This window comes from Amborella trichopoda, chromosome 2, assembly GCF_054954075.1.
Source record: "Amborella trichopoda isolate Santa Cruz 75 chromosome 2, AtrichopodaSantaCruz75HAP2 v2.0, whole genome shotgun sequence".
NCBI classification, from domain to species: Eukaryota; Viridiplantae; Streptophyta; class Magnoliopsida; order Amborellales; family Amborellaceae; genus Amborella; species Amborella trichopoda.
In genome coordinates, this window is record NC_142337.1 from 57,566,817 (window position 1) to 57,591,382 (window position 24,566).

The 24,566-nt window shown below is 38.8% G+C and overlaps 1 protein-coding gene and 1 non-coding gene across 5 annotated transcripts; one reads left to right on the top strand and one right to left on the bottom strand.

Annotated features, from left to right (window-relative positions):
- Positions 1-194: 194 nt before the first annotated feature.
- Positions 195-15,390, bottom strand: LOC18431309 (MIF4G domain-containing protein / MA3 domain-containing protein). Of its 4 annotated transcripts, XM_088858830.1 has the most exons (10): positions 15,240-15,390; positions 15,070-15,127; positions 13,755-14,818; positions 13,528-13,650; positions 13,347-13,413; positions 2,359-2,462; positions 1,984-2,086; positions 1,527-1,819; positions 891-1,196; positions 195-775 (listed from the first exon to the last, which is right to left on the bottom strand). In XM_088858830.1, the coding sequence occupies exons 3-10, from the start codon at positions 14,805-14,807 to the stop codon at positions 416-418; spliced, it is 2,409 nt and encodes an 802-aa protein (XP_088714956.1). In that variant the 5' UTR covers positions 14,808-14,818; positions 15,070-15,127; positions 15,240-15,390; the 3' UTR covers positions 195-415. The 4 variants fall into 4 exon arrangements, with proteins under 4 accessions (XP_088714956.1, XP_088714954.1, XP_088714955.1 ...); XM_088858828.1 differs by lacking the exon at positions 15,240-15,390 and having other exon boundaries at positions 15,115-15,237; XM_088858829.1 differs by lacking the exon at positions 15,240-15,390 and having other exon boundaries at positions 15,070-15,225.
- TRNAF-GAA (transfer RNA phenylalanine (anticodon GAA)) lies at positions 9,033-9,106 on the top strand. The gene has a single exon. It is a non-coding gene; the product is annotated as a tRNA-Phe (tRNA).
- Positions 15,391-24,566: the final 9,176 nt, after the last annotated feature.

The window sequence follows — 24,566 nt, forward strand, 5'->3', positions numbered from 1 at the left end:
TCTACTCAATGAGGCACACTTGAAAAAAATACGAAAAATAATTTTTCAATAAAATATAATGATCAAATTACCTCTTTGAATCTTTTAAGGATATTTTGGTTATTTTATTTTATTGGATATATTGTTTTTTATTTTTATTTTTTACAAATGTGAGTTTAAGAGATGAGTGGACACCCAAAGTAACTATTGGCCACTTCTAAAATCATTGAGAAGCATATAAAACTTAGAGACCACAACATATACAAGAATTCATCAGACAAAGTAAATGAACACGTCTCAAAACCTCAACTCGTAAATATTTCAACAGGAGCTCATCAGAAAAAACAAATGAATACATCTCGACTCGTACATATTTCCAGGGTAGACAGGATGACCTAACCTCAGCAGGAACTTCATTTGAGGCTGTTATCTATCATCAGGGCCTCCTTCGCTTTCGATGTCTCCGATCTCTGTCACTTTCAGAAATCGATTCAGACTCTGATCCCGAGTCTGAATCATCTGTTGAACTTGAACCTTCAGACCCATCATCAGAAGAGCCAGTGGCATCGGATTCTGATACTGGTTTTTGCTGCTGCATAATAAGGCGAGGCATGTTCTTCAAATACTCACGTAAGCTCTCTGTGATGCCACCAAGACCAATAGAAGTAAAGAAATTTATCGCGAATCTAGTGTTCTTGGGATTATCCTTAGGGAATATGGACTCAAATGACTCCTGCATGGTCGGATCATTGAGCCTCTCATTAAGCAAGCGTAGCCCAAGCTGCTCGGCCAATTCCTGAGAAAAAAAAAAAAAAAAACAACACAAATCAAGATTACACATCTTTCTTTTTTCTTCTAGTTTTGGGATTCCATGTACGACAAATGTTTTTACAAACTTCAATGATGGATACCTGAAAGAGAATTTTGATGAAAATACGCGAGGACGATGTTGTATCCTCCTCCGTCAAGCGTATATATGCCAGAACGTGCCATGGAAGGGCATCCGTGCCGAGTAAGTGTGCAAAAAACTTGGCCACATTCCTCAGCTTATTCGTCTCAAGTCGATGGATAAACGAATACTGCTGCACAAAGCATTTCTCAAAGTTCTCTTGATGGACTTTGTTAATCATGCAAAATCTCTGACCTAAGAGACCATAGTATCGGAGATAAGTTCTCTCTTGACTACAGCACTCTAGGAGCATAATGCATAGCTCCATCTGCATAAAACCAAAACAGGAAGGGACACATAAGAAAAGATGCAAAAAAGGTAGAAATTATGGTAGGAAAATTGCTGAAAACGGAGGGTTTGATGTGTTTTTGATATATATATATATATATATATATATATATATATATAATTTATTTTTTTTTCATTTTTTTTGGTTAGGGTGCGGTTGGGTGGGGGGAAGGGATAGATATGTTTCAATGAAACAACAAAGGCTCTATCTTGTACATTTGAAAAAAATGAACCAGGGGATGGCAACTTCTGAAAAGAGATAAAGTTTGTCACTAACAGTGTCCTAATTTGTTCTTCAGGGACCACTCACCTCTTGACCAGGTTCAAGTTTGATTTTGAGTAGTTTGTGTCCTGCCTCCTCAAAGTCCACACTCGACATTATTGTTAAATAAATCGTTCTCCGTAGATTGACCAGATTGGTCTCAGTCTCATCCTTGATCTGGAGCTTTTCCTCTTCCTCTTCATCAGTTTCTTCCTCATCCTCGTCATCTGAGCCTTTGTCTGAACCCTCTTCATCAGAAGATTCATCACCAAGGATGTCTTTTTTGAGTTCTTCATAAGCCTTCTCATGTTCCAGATATTGCAGATCAGGCTTAAATATATCTGAATTAGAAAAGTAAGGGTGTATAAGAAGACACGAAGCAGGTGCAGATACTGTAATGACAAGCTAAACTGCGACTGTAGTTTGCAATTTGAATAATAAGTATATAAAGCCCCAAAAGACTCATGAATTTAAGTAATTACGTCCATCTACAAAATTTCCATACCTAGTCCAATTTCTTGATCTATCTCTTCGTCAAGAGACAACTCATGAGTAAACTGGTCTTCCTGTTCCACAAGGTCCAATTCTTGACGGACGGCTGGATAACCCTGCATATGCATGTTTCTATGTCATAATCTAACCCCATAAAGGGAGAACTGAAGGAGAGCTTTCCAGCTAACTATTACTACTACCACCGCTACTAACAACGATGACAATAATAGAGGAGGTGGTGGTGGTGGTGGTGGTGGTGGGAGCAATGGGTAGTAGCTGCAGTAGTAGTGGTGGAAGGAGTAGCAGTAGTAACGGCAGTAGCAGTAGCAGTAGCAGTAGCAGTAGCAGAAGCAGCAGTAGCAGTAATAACAACAATAAAGCAATATACCTGAAACTTTGCTTTTCGTATAGCAAAGAGGCCTTCAATCAAAAACTGAACCCTTTTGTCAATTTCTCCTTCATGAAGAATGCCACGAAAGCGCTCAAAGATACCTACAACCAAATAATGAATCAAGAAGTGTCATTACCAATTCAAGAAACCTCCAAGATTCAAAATACATACCAAATACCATAAATAGAAGTGAGACCCAGTCACAATAAACAAAAGCAGACAATGTGATGATCATGAGGACATCTGGAAATTCCCAAAGAGTCACAAGAAACAAATAATGAAAAAAAAACACAATTTTAAGTACAAAATAGCAACCACAAGACCCGTTCCTACACAGCAAAAACAAAGTGGAGTAGACGAAAGAAGGGGAGTAGATGAGTAAACGTTGGGCAATGGAAAACAAAAGCAGAAGTTTAATATCGCTGTGGATAAGCTGAAAAATTGCTTCTAGTACCGAGTCTATAATGACATGAATATATGAACAGGACATGAATGTAAACAATCTTTCTTTGCAACAATACGTCACACAACACTTACAAAAGAACAAGTCACATTTTCACCAAATCACAGCCAGATTAGAGATGAATCAAGTGATCATCTGCAACACTTCAGATATCAGAATCAGATTATAAAAAAAATCTGTAGTTGCCGAGATATCAAGACTAGGTTTTCATCCCAATCCATGATCTCAAACAACCACTCCAGGAAGGGACCTCCTAGGGATCACGATTTCAATTAAGGGATCACGATGTCCACTTTCTAGGGATCCATTGTAGCTGCTCAAAGGGGCAACAAGAGGACAAGCAGATTCGTTTGGATCATAATTATGATCATACTCTTCTCTCCCGCTACTGCTTTTGGAGGTCGTAAAGTGTAAAATTGTAAATAAAACAGCTTGGTATTCCTTTGAGGTTGTAAAGCGTGAACTTGTAAATAATTCAGATTGTAACAATAAAAAATCAGCTCCCTCGTATTGCAATCAGTTATCTTAATATACCTTTTCATAATATTTTGGGATTGTATACAATGAGACCATTTACTTTTGGTATAGGGAGGTCACAATTACTTACAACCATTTGATGTGAAATTTGATAGCTTGGGTGTGTCACAAAGTTCAAGAAAATTTCTTTTGAACTTTGAGCTTGGTCAATGAAATAAATGCAGCCACCCAATTTCACATCCAATGGTCAAGATTAATTGTGACCACTTTATATCAAAGGTAAATGGTCTCTTTATAAGAGACTTTCCCTAATATTTTTTTTATTGTACTGTGTGGGATTCTTGTTACATAAACTACACCTCAAAGGCATATAAAAATATTATTTATTAATTAGACTGGAATTTATCAATAAATAATTATTTTTTATCGCCAATTTTTGTTCCCATTTTCTACTACTTTTGTGGGATTATTTATTTTTAATTCTTGTCAAAATTCCTAGATTTTTAAAATATTTATTTATTACTAAAATAATTCTACCAAATGCACTTTTGACCTAGGGTCTTCTAGAATGTTATGATCCATCACTCCGACTCCCACTTCCAACAACTATGAAACAATCTACCTTCAAAAATCTCAGATCAACCTATGTGCGAAGTGATAATGTTATGCCTGCATCTGCTCAAAGAGATTTTTCAATCTGTATCTTCTGGTGAGCAATGCATGGGCCCTTTTCTGAGCAATTTTATGGATATCAATTATCAATATAAGAAAAAGAAAACCAGCAAAAGTTGGTGTGTACTTCTTTTAAGCTGAAGCACAAAAGTTCATTAAAATTAATCAGGGAGTCCACCACGTAGGCACAACATTCTTGGACTCCATCTATCGACCCAACAATCAAGGCTCCCATAACCTCCTATGACCTTCCACCATCCTGCATGAATCCACACCTAACAGTAAATCCATTTGCTTCTAAAATTTAAAACCTCGCATTTCTCTAGCTCATTCCACTGTGAAGTCAAATAAACTAAAAGTGGAAGGCTCTAAAAAGGCAAGGGGTTATTTGGTTCAAGTGGAACGCTCCAAAAGGGTAAGGAAAATACCCAAAAGGACATGGATGGAAGTAATGAAAAGAGATATGGTGACTTATGGTCTAACAGAGGGTATGGCCCTTGATAGAGCAGAATGACGGAATAGGATTTGTGTAGCCGATCCCAAATAGTTGGGATAAGGCTCGGTGATGGTGATGATTTCACTGTGAAAATGAAATCCATTACACAAACGTAAGGTTCAAGGGCAAAAGCATATTAACCAAGGTTCTAAAATTGCAGACTTAGCATGCCGGCCAGCCGGCCAGCCGACCAGCCCAAGTCAAGATTCTAGTGGTACCGTTCTAGATTCTAGTAAAACCATAATTAAAGCTATCAAATCTATTAGTACAGCTCTTTTTCTTCCAATTGGTAACCTATTACTAACGTAGTACCCCTTCTCTATGTTCTACAATCATGGTTAGTGCTACTAAGCATATACCAAAATGAATTGAAGAATAGATATCGAAAGTCAAAGACAAAAATCGGAGATGTGTACCCATGGTTGGAGAAAAGCTCACAAATAAGGGCCTCTCATTGTAACTCCCCACTTGAAGTAGAGGGAAATACTTGGGGCATAGAGGGTCAAATAGGTCCCACTTGAAGTAGAGGGAAATATATGAGGAATAGAGGACCAAATAGGGTCTAAAATCCCCAAAGCACCTCATAGGTCCCTTTCTATGGATCTAAGAGGACTTAAAGACAATACAAAAATGAGGTTAAAAGTTTTAAAAAGAAGAAAATTGACTTGTACGAACTGAACTAAAACCAAATATGATACCTTGTGAGACTTTGTACATGAGATTCTGTTTCATGCTGACAAACTATGCAATAAAATGAATTCTAAATGGAATTTTATGCCCACAAACTATGCAATATAATGTCCGCAAGAACTCCGAGACCGACCATCTTGCTAAAAGAGAGCCTATTCTAGCACCCCAGTGGGGCTTTAGATTTTTGCAGACCCCCACCTATCTCCTTGGAGTAGATTTCCTCCTGTGTATCATTTTTTGAACCCTTCGGGGCTGTAAAGGGTGCGCTTGCAGAGGGCCCCATTCGTTTGTACATTTTATTATGTATTAATACGAATATAGTCAACTTTCCTCAAAAAAAAAATACAGAACTTAGATAATGAAATAAAGATTGTATGGGGACATAAGATATATTAGTACTACCTAACTTCAAAAAATACAACCGCAATTTATTAAGTTATTTAAATTTCTCTCATTGGTAGGATTGCTATTCCTTTTTCTGATTAGTTTCCATAATAAGTCATGAGTGATATGCCAAAATCAATTTCACGGATTAGTAATTTAGCATATACAATATTGGAATACAGCATAAACTATAATACTGCCAATACTACTATTTATATGAAATACATATTTATTAGTATTGTTATATCTCTATTATTTTTTTATTTCAAACTTCGAACTCTTTTCCTTGCCTAGAATCTCAAACAGCTACCTGGCACTTCCAGGTGAAGTAGCGTCTAAACTGCATGAGGCAAAGAAGCTGCTAGAGAAAAAAGTAATAGCGTATTTACGAAGTAACAGTTACAGATTGTTAAGGTATTCATAGCCATAGATCTCTTAAGTGTTTGTCGATAAACGGTTTTTTACCCAACTAACGGGGCTGCAAGCACCATTACCTTTGCATAGCAGCAAAGATGCTGCTACGAAGTTGTTGGGGTTAATTGCGGAGCTTCGCTGGTAACACGCTACTAGCGAAACTAGCCAAGCTGCCTCGTAGATGGCGGGTATACAAGCACAAGGGCAACGGCGTAAGCCGTAAGCCTACGGCCCCCTTTGCTTACAGCTACACGGTAGCGGTATAGGGTAAGTCATCGTCCGTTATCGATGAATAGGGATGTTATCCTAACTCTATCCACGAATAGGGATCAATGTCCGCGAAGCTAGTCCGATGCGCATCATCTATCATTGACAGACTCACTTTCGACTATCCTGTCATCCGCCTCTCATTCTGCTTGGATCAATTTGAACGCTTGATGCCGGTCGGACCGTATTAATAAGCAAGTGTGATACCAGACCATAAAGAAGCGAATGTTATGCTATGCCGTTTTTTTCCTGTCGATCACGAAGAGAATGTGAGCCACGTCCCTGGGATAGACCGAACATCATAGAAAAAGTGCCCCCCCCCAAAACCGCGAGAAGTTTCGGGTGGAACATCCTGGTCAGCATAATGGGCCGCTCAGAGTAAGATGGCGAATCCAATGGCAAAGGAGCTATCAGTAGCAAATCGGGAGCGAATAGTTCGGGTTGGAGATTCATATTCAGTTGATGCATCGTTTGGAGCAAGACCAGCACCCTTGAAATTCTTTCTCAATTCAACATTTAGCTTGAGTACTGTTGGATTGGCTCGGCCCGGACCTGCCATGACGGCTCAGACACCTGACAAGGCAAGGCCATACCTCTTCTTCTACTCTACTAATCCAATTCCGAACCGGACAAGGAAGATTTCCTACTCCAGTACTCAAGCCGGTACGGACTCGGTCGTTTCACTCCCTCAAACACTTGCTTCTTGAAAACACCTATAAGCGAGAGTATACCGATATCTCCTCATACCTCACCTTTACGTTACTGACTCGGATTGGAAGCTCTCGCTCGGGCTTCTTTCGAGGAAGCCCTTCGCTACCACTTCCTCAAACACTGACTGGAAGATGTATGTTTTACCTGACTTATACCTCAAGCTAATACTGACTCGGTTTGGGAGCTCTTCCTTCTTGTTCATAAACCTTGAATCACCCTATCCATACCGCTCCCTCAGACACTGACCTGAGGATCTATCTCTAACTAAAGCAAGCCAGGCCGGGAAACGATTGTGCTATTTGATTCATTAGTGCGAAATGGCCACTAAGCTTGTTTGACAAATCGACCAAACCGATATACGAGGGAAGCATTTCGAGCATCCGACGAAGGGTATCTATATCTCCCCGCATGCCCCATTCTCTTAAGCGCATTCCCTAGTCCCGACCGGTCCAAGCTGAGTCTTGAGTGGACCGTCAAGCTATGTGGGCCGAAGGTCAAGGTGTCAATCTCGGTAAGTCCCATTGTTCATTGATCTCCCTACCTAATGCGAGGTGGGTTTGTCGGGCATGACGTGCTTGTGCCTCTCGTTGTTTCTCAATAATAGATAGCAGCTAATCCGGTTGATCCTGTATGGGCAGAGGTGGGGACAGAAGAAGCGGGGGCAAAGCCTATATAGGTTTCTCCTCCTGCACTGCATATCTTCGTCCGAGGTTCAGTTGGACCAACAGCATAGGTATGAGGTGGGGCCAGAGCCATAAGTGGTTCATCCGGGTTGAAGAGCAAAGGCGGGCCTGTTTACCCAGAAGAAGCACCAATAGCATAATCCAATCGCTACCGCCCAATCGCTATCATGGTTGGAGCATAGGTAGCAGAGGTATGGGTAGGGGTCAAATGCAAACATCTACTAGGTAGATTGAACTCTCCATACTCATATCCGGTAGCCAGCCCCTGAGGCCTGAAACGAACTCAAAGGCCATTCTTTAGGAATAGGAACTTGGGGTGCGGTGGGTCATCAATATGAGAGTAGATCCAGGTTACGATTCGTTCCCCCGTGTCCTTTGGTTCCCGGGCTTTCTCCCTTCTCGACCAACGAGCAAAGCCCCAGCGAGAGAAGTGCGTAAGCACTTCTCTCGTTCCGTGTTGTAGCACTTCTCTCGCTCGTTAGCGCCCAGCAAGAAAGCCGCAACCAACGGCTTTCGCGCTAGCGCGCTCACTTTTTATCGGCCAATTTTTGTAGTAAGCCGCTGCTATTAAGGAGCGAAGAAATAATAGCGCGCTGCGCGCTCTCCCGTTGCTGCTTATGCTGCTTACCCGAGCAAGAAAGCCGCTGCTATTAAGGAGCAAAGAAATAATAGCGCGCCGCACGCTCTCTCTTTGCTGCTTATGCTTCTTGCTTATGCTTCTTGCTTTCGCTTTCGAGCTGTACTGTAGTTTGTTGGCTTCTTGCTGCTGCCCAAACGCGAATGCTTTTGGACGAAGGATATATTCATTCAGGTAAAGGCTTGGCTTGACCTTGTGTTCTCTCCTGGTCGGGTCGGAGGCTTTGACTGGCAAAGATTCTTTTCAATGTGGGGTGTTCATAGAAAAGAAGGTGTCACCCTGCTCTCCGATTCTATCGCTTGCTATTCGCCTTACACAGTTGATCGGATCAGATAGCCCTTCGAGCAACCAACCCAACCCAATCCAATTCCGATCAACGCTTGGAGGTATGGCCGAGTGGCTTAAGGCATTGGTTTGCTAAATAGACATACAAGAAGATTGTATCATGGGTTCGAATCCCATTTCCTCCGGCACGGAAGTAGAATGGGCGGGAGAAATCACGTGAGAGAAAGAACCTCTGAGTCCCCTTCGCACAACGGGCACAGGACAGAATAGCACTACTTAGACGACGTTACTAGGAGCTGAGAGCCTCTTTCTTGTTCTTGGTGGCGTCTATTGCGAAGAAGACCTGACCGAACAAGGGCCGGTCCATCTTCTCTATAAGCAAGCTCCCTCCGGCCGGCCAGGGACGGACTGGACGGCTCTCGGTTCTTGCTGGAGCAAGCTCCTCTGGCGATAGGGCGCTATTCGATGAAGAAAACACACTTTAGGAAAGTGGTTCAGGTAGCTCAGCTGGTTAGAGCAAAGGACTGAAAATCCTTATGTCAGTGGTTCGAATCCACTCCTAAGTGTAAGCGGTCGAAGGTAGCGAGACAGTCTAAGCAACTCCAGAGAGCTTACCTTGACCTCGCCCGCCCATAAAGAAGCCCCGCAGCGGTCCGGTAGGGGCGGGTCAATGCGAAGGAGAAGGGGGGCAAGCAAAGACTTCTCTTACCGGTCAAGCTATTGATGTTTCGTATAAAAGATGGAATTGATTGCCCGACGCCTTCCGACCGCCCTTCATCCATCTGTCTTTCAAAGTCGATCCGACCGTGTTCTCTTTTTTTCTATTATTTATTATCAACTCGAGTGATAGACGGAATGTTGCTACCAGTTAGCCGCTTCTCCGCTCCTTTGATCTCCGATGCCAATTAAGGGGGGGAGGTGTTTGCAGATAGAATTCCATACGTCTAGAGGGAGCTAGAATCAGACCCGGGCGGGAATATAGTCATTTTAGTTAACCCAGAATCCATTGATTCATTGGATCCGGTGCCAGTGGACCGGGCCCTTGTCGTTGATTCATCCATTATCATTGAGAAAAAGCCAGTTAGTCATCAAGCCACTAACAGAGGCAAAGAATGGAACCCTCTGATTGCGTAGCAATATAGCGAAGGCCGAGGTATAGATAGCAGCTGTTGCGCCCGTAGATCTGGCCTACGCAGAGGAAGCATTTGGCCGGCCTAACGGCCTTCCATCACCCAGCTGAGTTACAAATCCATTTCTATAAACCTGGCCGGTCAAATGTGAACCTGTCTTCTCTTATAAAGGCAAAGGCAATGTCTTGGTCGAAGAGTCTCTATCTTAAGTAGATCAATGGGCTATAGTTCAATGGCCACATTCCTGATCCAGGATGGTTTACCGTGTAATTAACTGGGGCAACTGATGAACCGGGATAAACCACTTCCATTGCTGAGTCAACGAAGCCAACTAGCCAAGATACTGGCTCAGATGCCGCTACCTTTGCCGCTGGTGCTTTGCTTTTGTCGGCGGTGCTCTCGTTGCTCCCTCCGCTGCGGATAGTTCGACTTGGTCAACTGGATATGACACTAGGTCAAATGAGTTTATGGGAACCGGGTCAACTGCTGGTGCTACTGCTGTCGTGGAACTGCATTTCGATCTATATCTATAACTTCTGAATCAATAACTGGGACCGGAACTGCTTAAGCTGATGGATGAACTTAACCGTCCTGCTACTATCGCTTCTTCCTCCGATGCTCTGCCGTCTATACCTCTCATTGCTCCGCTCCCGCGACCAATGCCCCTGCCCCCTATTGGCTCGATGCCCGACTCCTTTGGATGCTATAAAGGAGGTACAACCAAGAGGGGTAAGATGGGGGCCATGAGAGGGGGATGTAGACATGGGTGCCCATGATAGAGACAGAGGCGAAGGGGGAAGTGGGAAAGACCCAAGGGGGAGAAAAGGGGATGGGATGGAAATGATGGGAGAAGCTGGGGGGTGGCAAAAGAGGGCTAAGAAGGAAGAAAAGGAGCGGAGGAAAGGGATGGGGAAGATGTTGGGGAAGATGAGGATGGAAGGGCCAGAGGTGGAGAGGTGACGGTAGGGGCTTGGATAGTGGGATAGAGGAGGAAAACTCTGTGCTAGTGACCAAGAAAGAGAGAGGGACCGAAAGGCATTAGAGGGGATGGCCGCGAACTCTGGTGGCCCAGATGGGGGTGGCAGTGGAGTCTCGCGAGAGTCCATGCTTGTGACGGAGAGCACAGAGCGAGGAAAGCTCGGAGGTTTGGGGGGGGAGGGGGGAGCTTCGAGCCCGAGGTGGTGATGAGCGCCAAAGGGGTTAACGGGTGCCTTGTGAGATTAGAGGAGCTTTGGGCCCGAGGTCGTGATGGTTGAGTGCCATAGGGGATAGAGGGTGGGATTAGAGGCAATCTCCGGGTTGCACTGTACCTACTGGTTGGGGAGGCGACCTATAGGCAATATATGGGTTGCACTTCACCCACCGGTTGGGGAGGCGACCTTCGACAAAGTGCTCCTGTGGCATTTGGTCAAACTCCAGTGATGGTGTTGTAGAGAGGGAAGGGGCGCCGCTTGCCAGAAGTGGAAGGGGGTTGTGCAGCGAAGCAACCGGGGAAGGCAAGATGGATGATGTGAATGATGGGTAAAAGGATGCGGAGATAGGATGGGGAGGTGGCACGTGACAAGGTGGCAAAGATGGGTGGCAGTGGACATGACTTGAAAGAGGGAAAATGGTCGACCTAGGAATTGGAGAATGGGAGTGAGGAGTGGGGTCAAAAACATGGCATGAGAGGGTACGACTGAGGGGAAGAGAAAGATGGTCGTTAGATGAAGAGGGAGGGCCTGAGATTGAAGGGTTAAAGTTGAGGGAGAGATGGGAGGAGAGAGAGTGAGTCACATGAGATCGATTGGGAGGTTTGTCCAGAGCGAAGATAGATGGAGGGGTGGAAAATTTTGGGACAGGTGTCAGCAAGCAAGGGAATTGCGAGGCGGCGGGCATGTGGTGCATCAGTGGCAAGGTGGGCGACGGAGCAGGCACGTGACCAAGAGTGGGGGTAGGATGTGAAGCCCCTATTGGGTGATCCAAAGGTGCATTTGGAGCCATATGATGACTAGATCGATGGGGATGTTTCTTGAAACGACGTTTGTGAACCATGATAGTCCAGCAATTTTGGACTACGAGTGACGGGGACGATGCTCCAAAGCCATGGACCTAGATGAAGGTCCTGGACTTGAGGGTCGAAAAACAGGGACGGCCGAGACCAAGAGAGCTTGGTCCGAAAGAACAACCCGTCAATCTATAGCTAGAGGACATGGGGATGAGGGCAGGGTTGAGAGTTTCCACCAAGAGTCTGATAGTGCCTAAGTGCAGGCGGGCTGAGGATTTTCAAAGAAAGAGATGAAGGAGCCACAAGATTCACCATTCTGAGCGCTTTACCATTTCGAGCGAAGGTCTCGACACGCCATGCTTGCAGGGGGGATGTGGGAGACTGTGGGCCAAATTGTTCCAAGGTTTGAAAGATAGGGCACTCCTTTGAAGGAGGGTGTGGGCCAAAGACGTGCTTTGCAAAGCCCAACTTCATTAGGGAAGGATGGGAGGAATTCGCCGCTGGAGAGCTTGCAACAAGAGAGCTCGGGTTCATCCCAGAGGTCGACAGCTCAAGAACGTACATCGTTGATGTCGTCTCACTGTGGGATGAAGCGACCCACCAAAGAGAACTTGAGGGGGTGGGCAACATAAGAGGAGTGCTTGCCCCCAATAGAGGGGGAGTAAGGGGCAAACTAAGAGGAGAAATGTTTGGAAGCGTGTTGAGAAGAGCTAGGTAGGGAGGCTTGGGGAGAGGGAAGGTTGGGGAGGGGTAGGCTAGGATGGGTGGAGGGTTGGGGACGGATGAGGTGAAGGTAGTGGTCATAACAGGGGGGAGGGGGGGTTGGAACATGTACGGTTGGAGGAGGTGAGGGGTAGGATAGGGGTGTAAGGGCAGAAGGGCAGGGGTGGTGGTGGGGACCCGCTACACGGTGGGACATGTTAACAAGGTAGGAATGGAATGGAACTGTTAACTTCATGTTGTGGCTCCTGACCACCTAGGCCAAGGGCAAATTACTCAGCCAGTGAAAACATTGCTAAAATAACATGGCTTTTTTCTCTTTTAAGATTCCTATTTACCTTCTACAGTTATATTCTTTTGATTTCAAATCTGCTTTGCAGTCATGTCCCTAGGTCAGTTCCGTAGAAACTGATGTCACCTATTGTCCCTCTTTTTTTTTTTTGAAGGAAATGTTAACTTGTCACCTTTTGTCCCATTGAACTATGAAAAAATAAAATCAATAATAATGTCAGCAATAATGACAAGGATGATGTTGGAATGCATGTAATCTGAACACCCTATGGCAACGCAAAGGAAGGAAGCACACATAAATCCATTCCCTAATGTGGTCCCAACACTTGTCTCAGGATGGTGGGCATTAGATGTACCAGGGACAAACACTCAGCTTGTTTTGGAGTTTCAAGAAGGAGCATCCTGTCATAATCTCTATTAGCCTGCAGATAATCAACATGTTCTTCACAAGTAACATTTGGCATATAATTTCAGAAAAAAGTAAGATTTGGCATAACGATAGTAACAACGATAACAGCATTCGTCACCACCCATATCAAAGTAAGGAAGAACTCATAACTAAATGCAATTGCGAACATAATCTTACAAACGCCAATAAATAACTTTTCTATAGCTAATGATTTTTAGTCGAAGAACCAATAACATAATAATTCAATAAAACCATAAAAAGATTCTCACCATGAAGTCCCTGAGAAGAAAGGTCTTGTAGCAAGGACCCACACTCCTTTACAAAGCAAACTGCTACCTGTACAAATGAACAAAAAAAAATCATATCATCATTTAATGAGCTGTTATTAACTAGTTCAAACTTCAAACAAAGAAAACATGAGATCAGTAAATCATGAGAATGGCATTGTACCTCTACACTGTCATCAGTAGGATTCTCTAACAACACGGTAAGAAGCTCCAAAGCAATAATCTCATGAGCAACTTGCTGGTTCACAAGATGGGCTATAAATTTTGTAGTGGCAAGCAAAAGCGGCTACAAGGAAAAAAGAAAACCAGTAACAATTTCAGGTTGGTAAATGAGCAGCCATTGGCATTCGTTAAAAGGTAATTGGTGAATTGTCTGCTTTGAAATTTTACCTTGTCATTTCTCTTATATGACCGCTTGAGCTGAAGCACTATTCTCCTCAAAAGAAGGTTCCCAACTTCAGGAAACTTTGTATTTACAACAGCAACCAATGCAGCAAAGACATCCGTGAAACCAGGAGATGCCATTTGGGACTTCATGCATGATCTGCAAAATAACCCTCGACCCCGAAGAAGGTTCTCGCTAAAGAGCTCAGGAATGATATTCTTTATGTTAGATGCATTTACTTTATTGACGAGCCCATTTATGCTCTTCCTGAGAGCATCCCATGTTAATCTTTGATACTCAATACTACTTTTGTCTTGAACTTCTTTCATCATTTGAGCCAACTTAAATGGAGGGATATAAACCCCACCACTTCTCCCAGTATTTGTTTCAGTGGTTGTGGTTTTCCTATTAATTTGCAAATTCTCTAATTTCTTTCCATCTTCTAAGTCTCCTTTCCTGATTCTATTGTGTCTCTCTCGTTGAGCTTCTTCCTTCACAGCTCCACCTTTAGAATGGTGTCCCCTATCATAATGTTCCCTCTTCCTAGAATCCTCATTACGCATTTTTTGACGACTGTTTCTCTCCCTACTTCTTTCATCATCATCCTCCTCTTCATAAGATCGTCTTCTATCGTGGTGTCCATTATCACGTTTTCTCTCCCTACTTCTTTCATCATCGTCCTCTTCTTCATGAGATTGTATTCTATCATGGTGTCTATCATCATGTTTTCTCTTGCTGTCACGCTCCCTTATCTCTCCCATTTCTCTCTCAATTTTCCTATCTGAGGCTTCTGATTCTAATTTCCTTATGTTTCTATCCTCATCAGATTCCCCATGGTGATGTCTTCTTGTGGCCTTCCGACGTGATTCATGCCTGTGGCTTTCATCTTTAGCGGACCTCCTTAGCGAAGCATGCTCGCCATCAGAATCCGAGCCTCTATTGCGAACATGCTGAATCTTTTTCTCTCTCGCTTCCCTAGAGCGATCACCTTTGTCGCGCCCCAGTTCCCTTTCTTCCTTGTCATGCCTCTCTAATCTCTCATCTCTGATCCCACCCATCAAATCTTAAACTACAAAACCCAGAGATACAAGAGAAAATTTCTTTTACCATTTACAAATAAATTAACTACGAAATGAAATTCATGAGAAACCATAGCAGGCAACTAAGTTATTCGTGGATTAAAACCCACATGAAAATAAACCCTAATTACACTCCAAGAATCAAACCCTGGAACTCAGAACAGCAAGAAACAAAGTCCAAATCCCAGGCGCAAGTGAAGAAGAGATAGAGAATTACTCAAATGAATCCAAAGATACATACCTAACAAAACGAGTCAACCAAAGAGGGGCAAGAAATTGAACTCACCCGATTCCAAGGCCTGGATGCAGAGAGAGAAAGGCGTAGAGAGAGAGGAAAAGGAATCAATTTATTATGGAAAAGAGAAAAGTTTATATAAAGCTGAGGTTCTAAAGAATCAAATTATAGCCTACCTCAAAAATTTTATGTGATGCCCAAATATCCTCAAATTGTGATCTCGAACACGACAAAGGAGTATATTACAATTTTTTAATATAGTTATTTTGTAACGCATTTTTTATCCTTCAATTTTTAAGTTTTTATAAATCTCTTGATCTACGAAAATATAGACTTTATAAATAAAAATTAAAATATATTTTAAAACTGTCAAAAAAATTTCTTAAGTATTGAAACTACGTTTTTCCACACTTTTTGAAGGTACACCCAAAAAGAAAAAGTTTATATAAAGATGCTACATGTAAAACTAGAAATGTCTCTCAAAAATCTATCGGAAAAGGTACTTTTAATGTTGAAAAACTATTTGATTGATCATCTAGACATCGAGATGTAGAACTATGAAAAATAAAAAGATTTTAAGTCTCATAAATAGTGCATTTTACAACATATTATCTACACCATCCATTTTTTAGATTTTCATATGTTTATAGATCTTCTTGATTTTAATCATTTTTAAATTTAAAATTTTATAATTAGATATAAAAATAGATTATGAGATAATCCTAAAAACATTTTACAACAAAATTATATATCATAATAAAATTTGAAGGTGCACCTTACCACTACACCTACGGATGCATCCGTATGCAAACTGCAACCATGTATTATTAATCCCGAATTAAGGGTGGACAAACATCGCATGAATAAAAAAAAAGAACTCTATCTCTAGAGAAATTATAGGGCTGGTACTTTTCAAATGGCCCTATGTGTAAAGGGAAAATGTTTATATAAGGTTGCAACCTTAAAATGTATAACTATGGATGCACCTCAAAAATCCATCGGAAAGGTTAGATGTATGGCTATGAAAAATAAAAATATTTTGAATCTCAGAAATAGTGCATCTTACAACATATTATCTACAATGTCCATTTTTAAGATTTTCATATGTCTATAGATCGAATTGATTTTTAATCATTTTTGGAATTTAAAATTTTATAATTAGATATAAAAATAGATTTAGAAGTAATCTTAAAAACATTTTACATCAAAATTATATATTATGATAAAATTTGAAGGTACACCTTAGTTGGATTGTTTAAAGTTGCAACCTTATGGAAACTGCACCCATGTAAAAGAGTAAACAAGATTCCCTAAAGGGTGTGGTTTCTATAAGATTCTAACTTTAAACAATCCAATTAAGGCGTACTTCCTAATTTAATTATAATACGTGATTTTGGTATTAAAATTATTTTTAAATTTATATTTATATCTAATTATAAAATTTTAAACTCCAAAATAGTTAAAATCAAGTAGATCTATAAACATATAAAAATCTTGAAAATGGACAGTCCAGATAATGAGTTGCAAAATCTTTTTTTTTTTTTTATTCATATTTCTTGATGTCAAGATGATCGATTAGAGGATTTTTCAACATTAAAACAACTTTTTCAAAGGATTTTTTAGGTGCCTCTTTAATTCTACATTTTAAGGTTGTAATCTTATATAAACTGTTTCCATTATGAAACGTCATTCTTATAATTATGGTTATTTGCATATTACTCTATCTAAAAATCTCTTTCATATAATTTTGTTAGGATCATGTGACTATACCCACGTAGAGGTAAATTTAATAATTTTGTATGAATTTAGGAAGCATATGTACACGAATAGATATTTTCATCCTTTATCTCATTAAAAAAGGTAATAACATAGGTAAACACAGTGGCCTAGGTGTGAGAAATTGTAGGAGACAACTCAATTACCAAATTTTTAAGAAGAGAGAAATGAATGTAGATATAATATTGAGAAAAAAAAAAGATAGTCTTTATTGAAAGGGAAAAGTTTATATAGAGCCTAGGCTACCTCAAAAATTTTATGAGAAGATGTTGTTTTGATGTCAAAATATCCTCAAATTGATCATCTCACATCAAGATGCATGGATTTAAGAAAAAAATGGATTTCAAGTTTTGGAAATTGTGCATCTTGTAACGCATGTTTTAACCGTTAATTTTAAAGTTATTAAAGTTTTCATAGATCTACTCAATCTACATTATTTTTTAAGCTTCCAATTTTATAATTAAAGATACAAATATATTTTAAGGCTAGTCAAAGATTTCTAATATTTAAACCACATTTTTCGACACTATTTGAAGGTGACCTCTAATTTGATGTTTGGAGCCTCGGCTCTACACAAAACGTGCCCTTATCAAAATGAAAGGAACATGGAGATAGAGAGTAAAAAAAGATCTTAGCAGTGACATACTTTCGTTATACCTCTATGCAATTTATTGCTGATAATGCTTGCCAATAAATAAATATATAAATAAAATTATGATAATTAATTTTCCAAAATATGGATACTATATTATGATATGATGAAAGGGTACTTATTTGATCATCAATAATATATTATTGAAAAGAAAAAAAACAATACAATAGTATTCAATCTATATCTCACGTTATTTTTTAGATAACAAATATTTAGACAATAATATTGAATATATTTAAGAGGAGAAAATATTCATGTAGTATAATAGTGTTAAAAATAAAGAAGACATAATCAAGTAGGAAAAAGTTTATATCAGGATGCAATCTTATAATGTAGAACTACGGATGCACTTCAAAAATCCATCAAAAAGATAGTTTTAATGTTGAAAAACCCTTTGATTGATCATCTTGACATCGAGATGTATGACCATGAAAAATAAAAAGATTTTAAGTATCATAAATAGTGCATTTTACAACATATTATCTACACCGTCCATTTTCAAGATTTTCATATGTTCATAGAACTACTTGATTTTAACCATTTTTGAAATTTAAAATTTTTTAATTAGATATAAAAATAGATTTTGAGATAATCTTAAGAACATTTTACATCAAAATTATATACCATGATCAAATTTGAAGGTGCACCTTACCTCTACAGCTACGGATGCATCCGTATGCCAACTGCGCCCAATAAAGTAATGCAATGATTAGAACAAAAAACAAAGATACTACTTGATCATACTAGTATCTTTATAAATCATACTAAAATACAATATATAACATACTTCATACTTCCAATGATAAATATAGTATAAAGTAATTATATAACCATGCGTATTAAAACTACATCCTATAATAATGTAGGAAAATTTTCAAATACAAATAGAAATGAAATCCAAAATTTTTCCCTTCTCAATTTTCTGCTATTTTCTTTTTTCCTTTAAAATTATTTTTCGTCCTACTTTTCTTCTTCCCTATCTTCCTCAAATAAAACAAACAATTGCCTAGCTTTTTGTTAACACATATGGCCATAAGCCTTAGCGTGGCGTTGCCTAGGTTGGAAGGCCTACAATTATGGAAGTAATCATATGCTTATCACATCCAACGTTCACATGAACCAACATCCATATGAACGTTGGACGATATCCCTAAGATCAGGGAAGATCCTTTTTCAGTGACCCGTTAAGAAATACAATGGATAACTTTTCTTCTCCCTATAAAATGGAAGCTTGAGAGAGGAAGAATGCAGTACAAAAGAAAGAAAGATATAAATAGTTTCATATGTAAACATAGAACTCTTCTTCTCTCTTTAAAAAAAGCAAAAAAAAATACGGCCTCTACGAACACCAACTTCACGAAATCTCTTCTCTGATCTCGGGTTGGTCTCGTGCTCCATCAATTTTTGCTAACACTGGTAATCTTTATTTTTCCTATGAGTAGAAGCTCGAAAGCATTTGGAAACTCATAAATCTATTCCATTCCAAGTCAATGGTATGTTTGCATGTCTTTGTATTCCTTCTTTCTATAAACAAGCTCCATCCCTTTATTTCTTCGGTTTTATTGATTTTTACTGATATTCCTTGAGGTTTGTTCAAATTGATTTTTAAAAAAAATCAGTTTGGTTTTGTTACAATTCGATTTTACTAATATTTCGAACTTTTGATGGAGAGACGAGAGAAGATAATGGAGACAAGAGAAGCGGTCAAAAAGCAGCTTTCGCTCGAATTTACTAATGTTGTTGTGTCATGTTTGAACTTAGTTGTTAAGAGTTTATTTTATTGCATATTTTAGGGGAAATGGACATGAAAATTGTGTACTCTTGAATTATGTTTTTTTTTCTATGTTAATTATATGAAAAATCATATTTTTTTTATCTTAATTATATGAAATGTCATATCTTTTTATTTAAGCATAGTTATTTATTTCGCTATTTTTGTGGGATTATTCAAGTGAAAATACATGTCCAGAAAAAATAGAAAAAGAGAAAAATAAACGTGAATAATTTCTATAAATCTAATAATGCATCTCTTTTCTACTTTCATTATTTTTGGTTTTCAATTTTTCATGAATTTATGGTTCATGTTCGTTTATTGTATATCAAGTTTAGGATACAAATTAGAATTCTTTTAATGTGAAATTATGGGATCCACATTAGAATCAGACGAGGGTTCCTAATTCATAAAAAAAAATTAATTAGTTTTAAAGTATTATAAATGCATAGAATTCATGCTCCAATATTTGGATTATCTCAATTACACATAAAATATTTGGGAAAGTATATAATGAGACTATTTATCTTTGGTACAAGGTGGTAACAATTAATCTTGACCATTAGATGTGAAATTGGGTGGCTCCATTTATTTTATTGACCAAGCTCAAAGTTCAAAAAAAATTGTTTCGAACTCTGTGATGTACCCAAACTACCAGATTTCACATTAGATGGTTGTAAGTAACTGTGACCTTCCTATATTAAAGATAAATGAACCCATTGGATACAATCCCAAAATATTTTATAAAATATATTATTATTTTCAAAACTATAGTTAAAGAGCTCAAATTTTTATAAAATTATTGAAGGGCTGAAAGGATAACATTTACACTGCCAAGATTTATTCGTTAACTTTCATATCATAAAAGTATCTCCTCAAAAAATGTATTGAAAAATTCACAAATGTTGGGAACCCTAAAAACCCAAGAGTATTTTGTTAATTTAACTCCATTTTAATGACGAGCCATATACTAATAACCCTAGTTGTTCAAGGTTAGTAACCTGAACCTACTAAACAATGAAAATACTCGGTGTTGATGGCTAGCAATATGAAGCTCACTTTTTTAATTAAAAATCGTCCACTTGGCCAGTTAAGTAAAGTCAAATTACAAAAATGCCGCTAATTTTTAAAGGGAAAAGTTTATATCGAGCCGAGGTTCTAAACAATCAAATAAGAGCCTATATCAAAATTTTCACTAGAAGAAGTTGTTTTAATGTCCAAATATCCTCAAATTAATCATCTTGACATCAAGGTGCATGGGTACGAGAGAAAAATGGATTTCAAGTTTTGAAAATAGTGCATTTTGTAACGCATTTTTGGACTATCAATTTTCAAGTTCTCATAAATCTCGATCTACACTATTTTTGAAGCTTTGAACTTTATAAAAAAAAATGAAAATACATTTTAAGGCTATCACAGAGATTTTCAGTGTTGAAACCACATTTTTCGAAATTATTTGAAGGTAGACTCTAATTTGACTGTTCAGAGCCTAGGCTCCATACAAACCGCACCCATTTTTAAATGTTTCAACCTTAAATAGGGGTAGCTCGGAAACTTGTATACAATTTCTTTTAGAGGTACCTCTATGAAACGTAAGTTAAAAAGTGAATTGTACAATCTTTTGTTCCGTTTAATGATTTTCTAAAATAATTAAAGGTCTTTAATACTATTTTGCGTATTTTCTAGGCCCTCGCGGAGAGTTCATATCGAGACCCATTCGCTTCTTAAACTCCACTCGGTGACGAGGTGATATTTCAAGAATTTCTAGTCCTAAAGTTGCTCAATTTTACTTAAGGAATGAATACTTGAAATGCTCATGTAATTTTCGCACCAGTCGTTTGAGATTACTATTTTTTTTAAAAAAAAAAGAACCCTGGAAATTTGAATATCATGTTAATACTCATAGTTTTTTTAATTTTTTTTTTTCTCCCCCAAAATAGCTTTTACTTCGAATTCTCAAAATCCAAAATTCTTTATGGAAGTTAACTATAGCCTCTAGCATACTGCATGCTTCTACTATGTAGATAACACTTCAGATTCTTATAATCCTAAGTTTTAGAACTTTAGATTATGAAATCTTGAACTTTTTCTCTAGCCTCTGGCGATCCTATGGGCTTGTTTGATGTAGGGAAAACTTTGGATTTTTACGAAACCAACGTTTAAATAATGTCAGATTTTCAAGATCTTAACTATTTTTAAAACTTTTAACCACCTAAGAAGAGGTCCAAGTATTTGATTATAACACATTACATTTTGGATCTTCAAAGCCCAAAGTAGGAGCAATATTATCGTTTTGACAAAAAAAAAAAAGAGAAAAAAATTGGGAGTACGTATATTGTGCTATGGCAGGAGTATCACATACATATACTCCCTTGGTAAAAAAGGCAAGCTTTCTCTGCTTCCCATACGACATGAAACTTATATACTTCCCCTTATCCGACCGTCCATTCTGAATGGAGGACAAAGATTGCCCCAATCACAATATCATGTCTCTACACTATTTTATTTTTAATATTTTTTCTACAAAATATTTTAACACGAAATTTTGTACGTCCAATTCTCTATTGAACTTGCACTAGCGAAAAATATAATACAAATATTTTCAATAAAATAATATAACCAAAATGCCCCTATAAATTTCAAGGGATATTTTGATCATTATATTTTATCAAAAATTATTTTTAATATTTTTTATACGTGAGCCCCAAAGAGAATATGGCACATACCAAATTTCAGAATCATAAAATTTGTATAAAAAATAAAAAATAAAATACTTTGAGACGTCGGTCTAAGATCAAACGGTGAGTGGCTCTCTTGATCAAAGTTGGATCGCTGGATGGTAGGGGAAACATAGATCTTCTATGCTGTAGGGGAAGTATAGAAACTTTTCCCCAATCAAAATACCTCCTAGGAAGATTTCTTTTCAATTTAAAATTTTGGGAACCACCTAAGAACCACTAGGTGAATATTTTCAAAAGAAAAAAAAAATGAATTTTGAGTTTTTAAACACTTAGATTTCACCTTCTAAAAATAAAACGGTCTCTATTCAAAGGTGCAATCAGGAAATCTTTTTATTGAGCCTAATACATGGGTTGAAGATATTATATCACCAACATTTGGCATCCTAAAATTAAGTGGGGATTGTTGTTTACGATGCAAAACAGAGAGATCTTTAGAGGAAGATCCCTCAGATCTGTACTATAAATTGATTTTTTAGAAGTGTGATAGAGAGTGGAGACAATCAAATTCTGATATGAGGTTATATCTACTCATAAATGAGTAGATCTGCTCTCAAATCAGTGGCGAAGCCAGCATCGATCCAAAATACGAAATACTACGTAAAATGAAATAAAAATAATTTAATTCTAATAAAATAAACAAAAGTGAAAAGAACTACAGGAAAGAGTAAAAATGTACCAGACCGGGCCAGTTGGCATAGGGCTCCCGAAGATTCGTGGCCTCGCCCGTATTAGGACCTGTTGAGTTTATGTCATGCGTCCTCTTTGTTTCTCTTCACATTTTGACCAAGCCTTGACTTGGTTCGATAGATTTCCTAATCTAAGGGCTGCAAATGGCCTAAAGCTAATGTTTTTTTAGATCTAAGTTTTGCTCAAGTCTAACATTCTCAAAGCTTTCTCTATGTACCCAAGCAAATAAGGTCTAACCCTGAAAATGATCCCGAAAATGACATTGTTAAAGGCTCAAATCATATCAAAATGGACATATCCAAGAATCAACCGATTTGACAACTCAAACTGCCATTTCAGACCAGTTTGGGATGGGCAACACCAGTGCTGTCGCCCAGACCAAATCTTCTTAGGAAGTGGCAGATTCCAATTCTAGGGTGATTGTTTGGCCCTTGGGATGCTACATGCAAAAAATCAGCTGATTTGGGTCGAAGTTTGGGCTAGGCAACCAAACCAAATCTGCCTAAATTTGACAAATTCTTGTTTGGGCTTATTTTGGGGCTATTGGGATGCTGCCTACCAAAACTTAGCCGATTTGGGTCAGTCTAGACTGGGCGACACCAGTGGTGTCACCCAAACTAAATCTATCCATAATGGGCAGATTCTTGTCTAGGCTGATTTTGGGGTTGTTGTGATGTTGCCTACCAAAAAGCACCTGATTTGGGTAAGTTTGGGTTGGGTGACCCCAAAGACCAAATTTGCACATAATCAACATATTCCAGTTCTGGGGGATCTATAGGCTCTTGTGATATTGTTTGCCAAAATTTAGGTCAAAACGAGGTGTTTTGCTATTTTTAATGTTTTTTTTTTAACTAAAACAAGGTGATATGCAGGATTTTGGATCACAAGGCAGGCGGTATCAACTATGGTGGTCTATTGTATGGGGGTTTACTGGGACAGTGTGATCTTAAGGTTGTCTAGGGTTTAGAAAAACCATTGAATTTGCCAGTTTTTCAAAATAGAGTATCTACAGTTGCCCCTCTTTGGCGCTCCCTATCCTTCGAGGGACATATGAGTGTTAAAGAAGTAGATTCTGCTGACATTTTAAATTTATCTGATGTCACATGGTCAAAGGACATGCCAACTTTCCCTCCAAGACATTGCTCTCCCCACTCACCCACCTAGGGCATTTTCATCCTAGGGTTTTTGGTGTGATATGTTCCGGTGAGTTATGCAAGCTTGGATCTCGAGTCCGATTTTCTTCCCATGCCACTTAATTTCAGAGGTTTTCACTTTTAAATTCTTGAACTTGACATTTTCTTTGATTCCTTTAAGGTTTCCTAAGGTCTTCTATAGGTTTTATTTGTTTAGGAAAATGTTTGCCTAGTCAATTCTGAAGAGAGAGATGAAGCGGCAACACGGTAATCATCATATATGGATGTCCAAGCGCATTTGTTTTTTAAAAAAATGTTTTAGAAATTTTGAAAATAGGGAGAGTTTTGAAATAGAACTGGAAGTTTTGAACAACTTACAATTTTAACAAAGAAATTAGGGTTTTTGAAAACACAAGACATATAGTGAATCATTTCGAAAATAGAAAAATATTTTGAAAAACAAATTTTTAGTTAGCAGTTTTAATTCTTGCAACCATAGAGCCCTCTAAGCAGTTTAACGTCCTGCAGCGATGGAACCCTTTATGTCATACGAGCTAGACAAATACACCCGACCTTTTATATCATACGGGGACTAGACATTTTCTGAATATACCCGACCTTATATTGACAGAATTGGCACGGGGTGACTGATTCCCAGGTCAGACCGGGTGAATCCGTGCCGACCTGACATTTCTTTAATCACGGGTTTGAACCTTTAACTGCCTCCACCCAAACCAACATGT

What these genes read in the sequence shown, in the direction of transcription:
- LOC18431309 (XM_088858830.1), bottom strand. Translation starts at nt 14,807, where the DNA reads ATGGGTGGGATCAGAGATGAGAGATTAGAGAGGCATGACAAGGAAGAA. An exon ending in CATATAAGAGAAATGACAAG is followed by an intron (nt 13,651 to 13,754) that starts GTAAAATTTCAA and finishes TTTTCCTTGTAG; the next exon opens with CCGCTTTTGCTTGCCACTAC. An exon ending in AGATCAAGAAATTGGACTAG is followed by an intron (nt 1,820 to 1,983) that starts GTATGGAAATTT and finishes TTTCTAATTCAG; the next exon opens with ATATATTTAAGCCTGATCTG.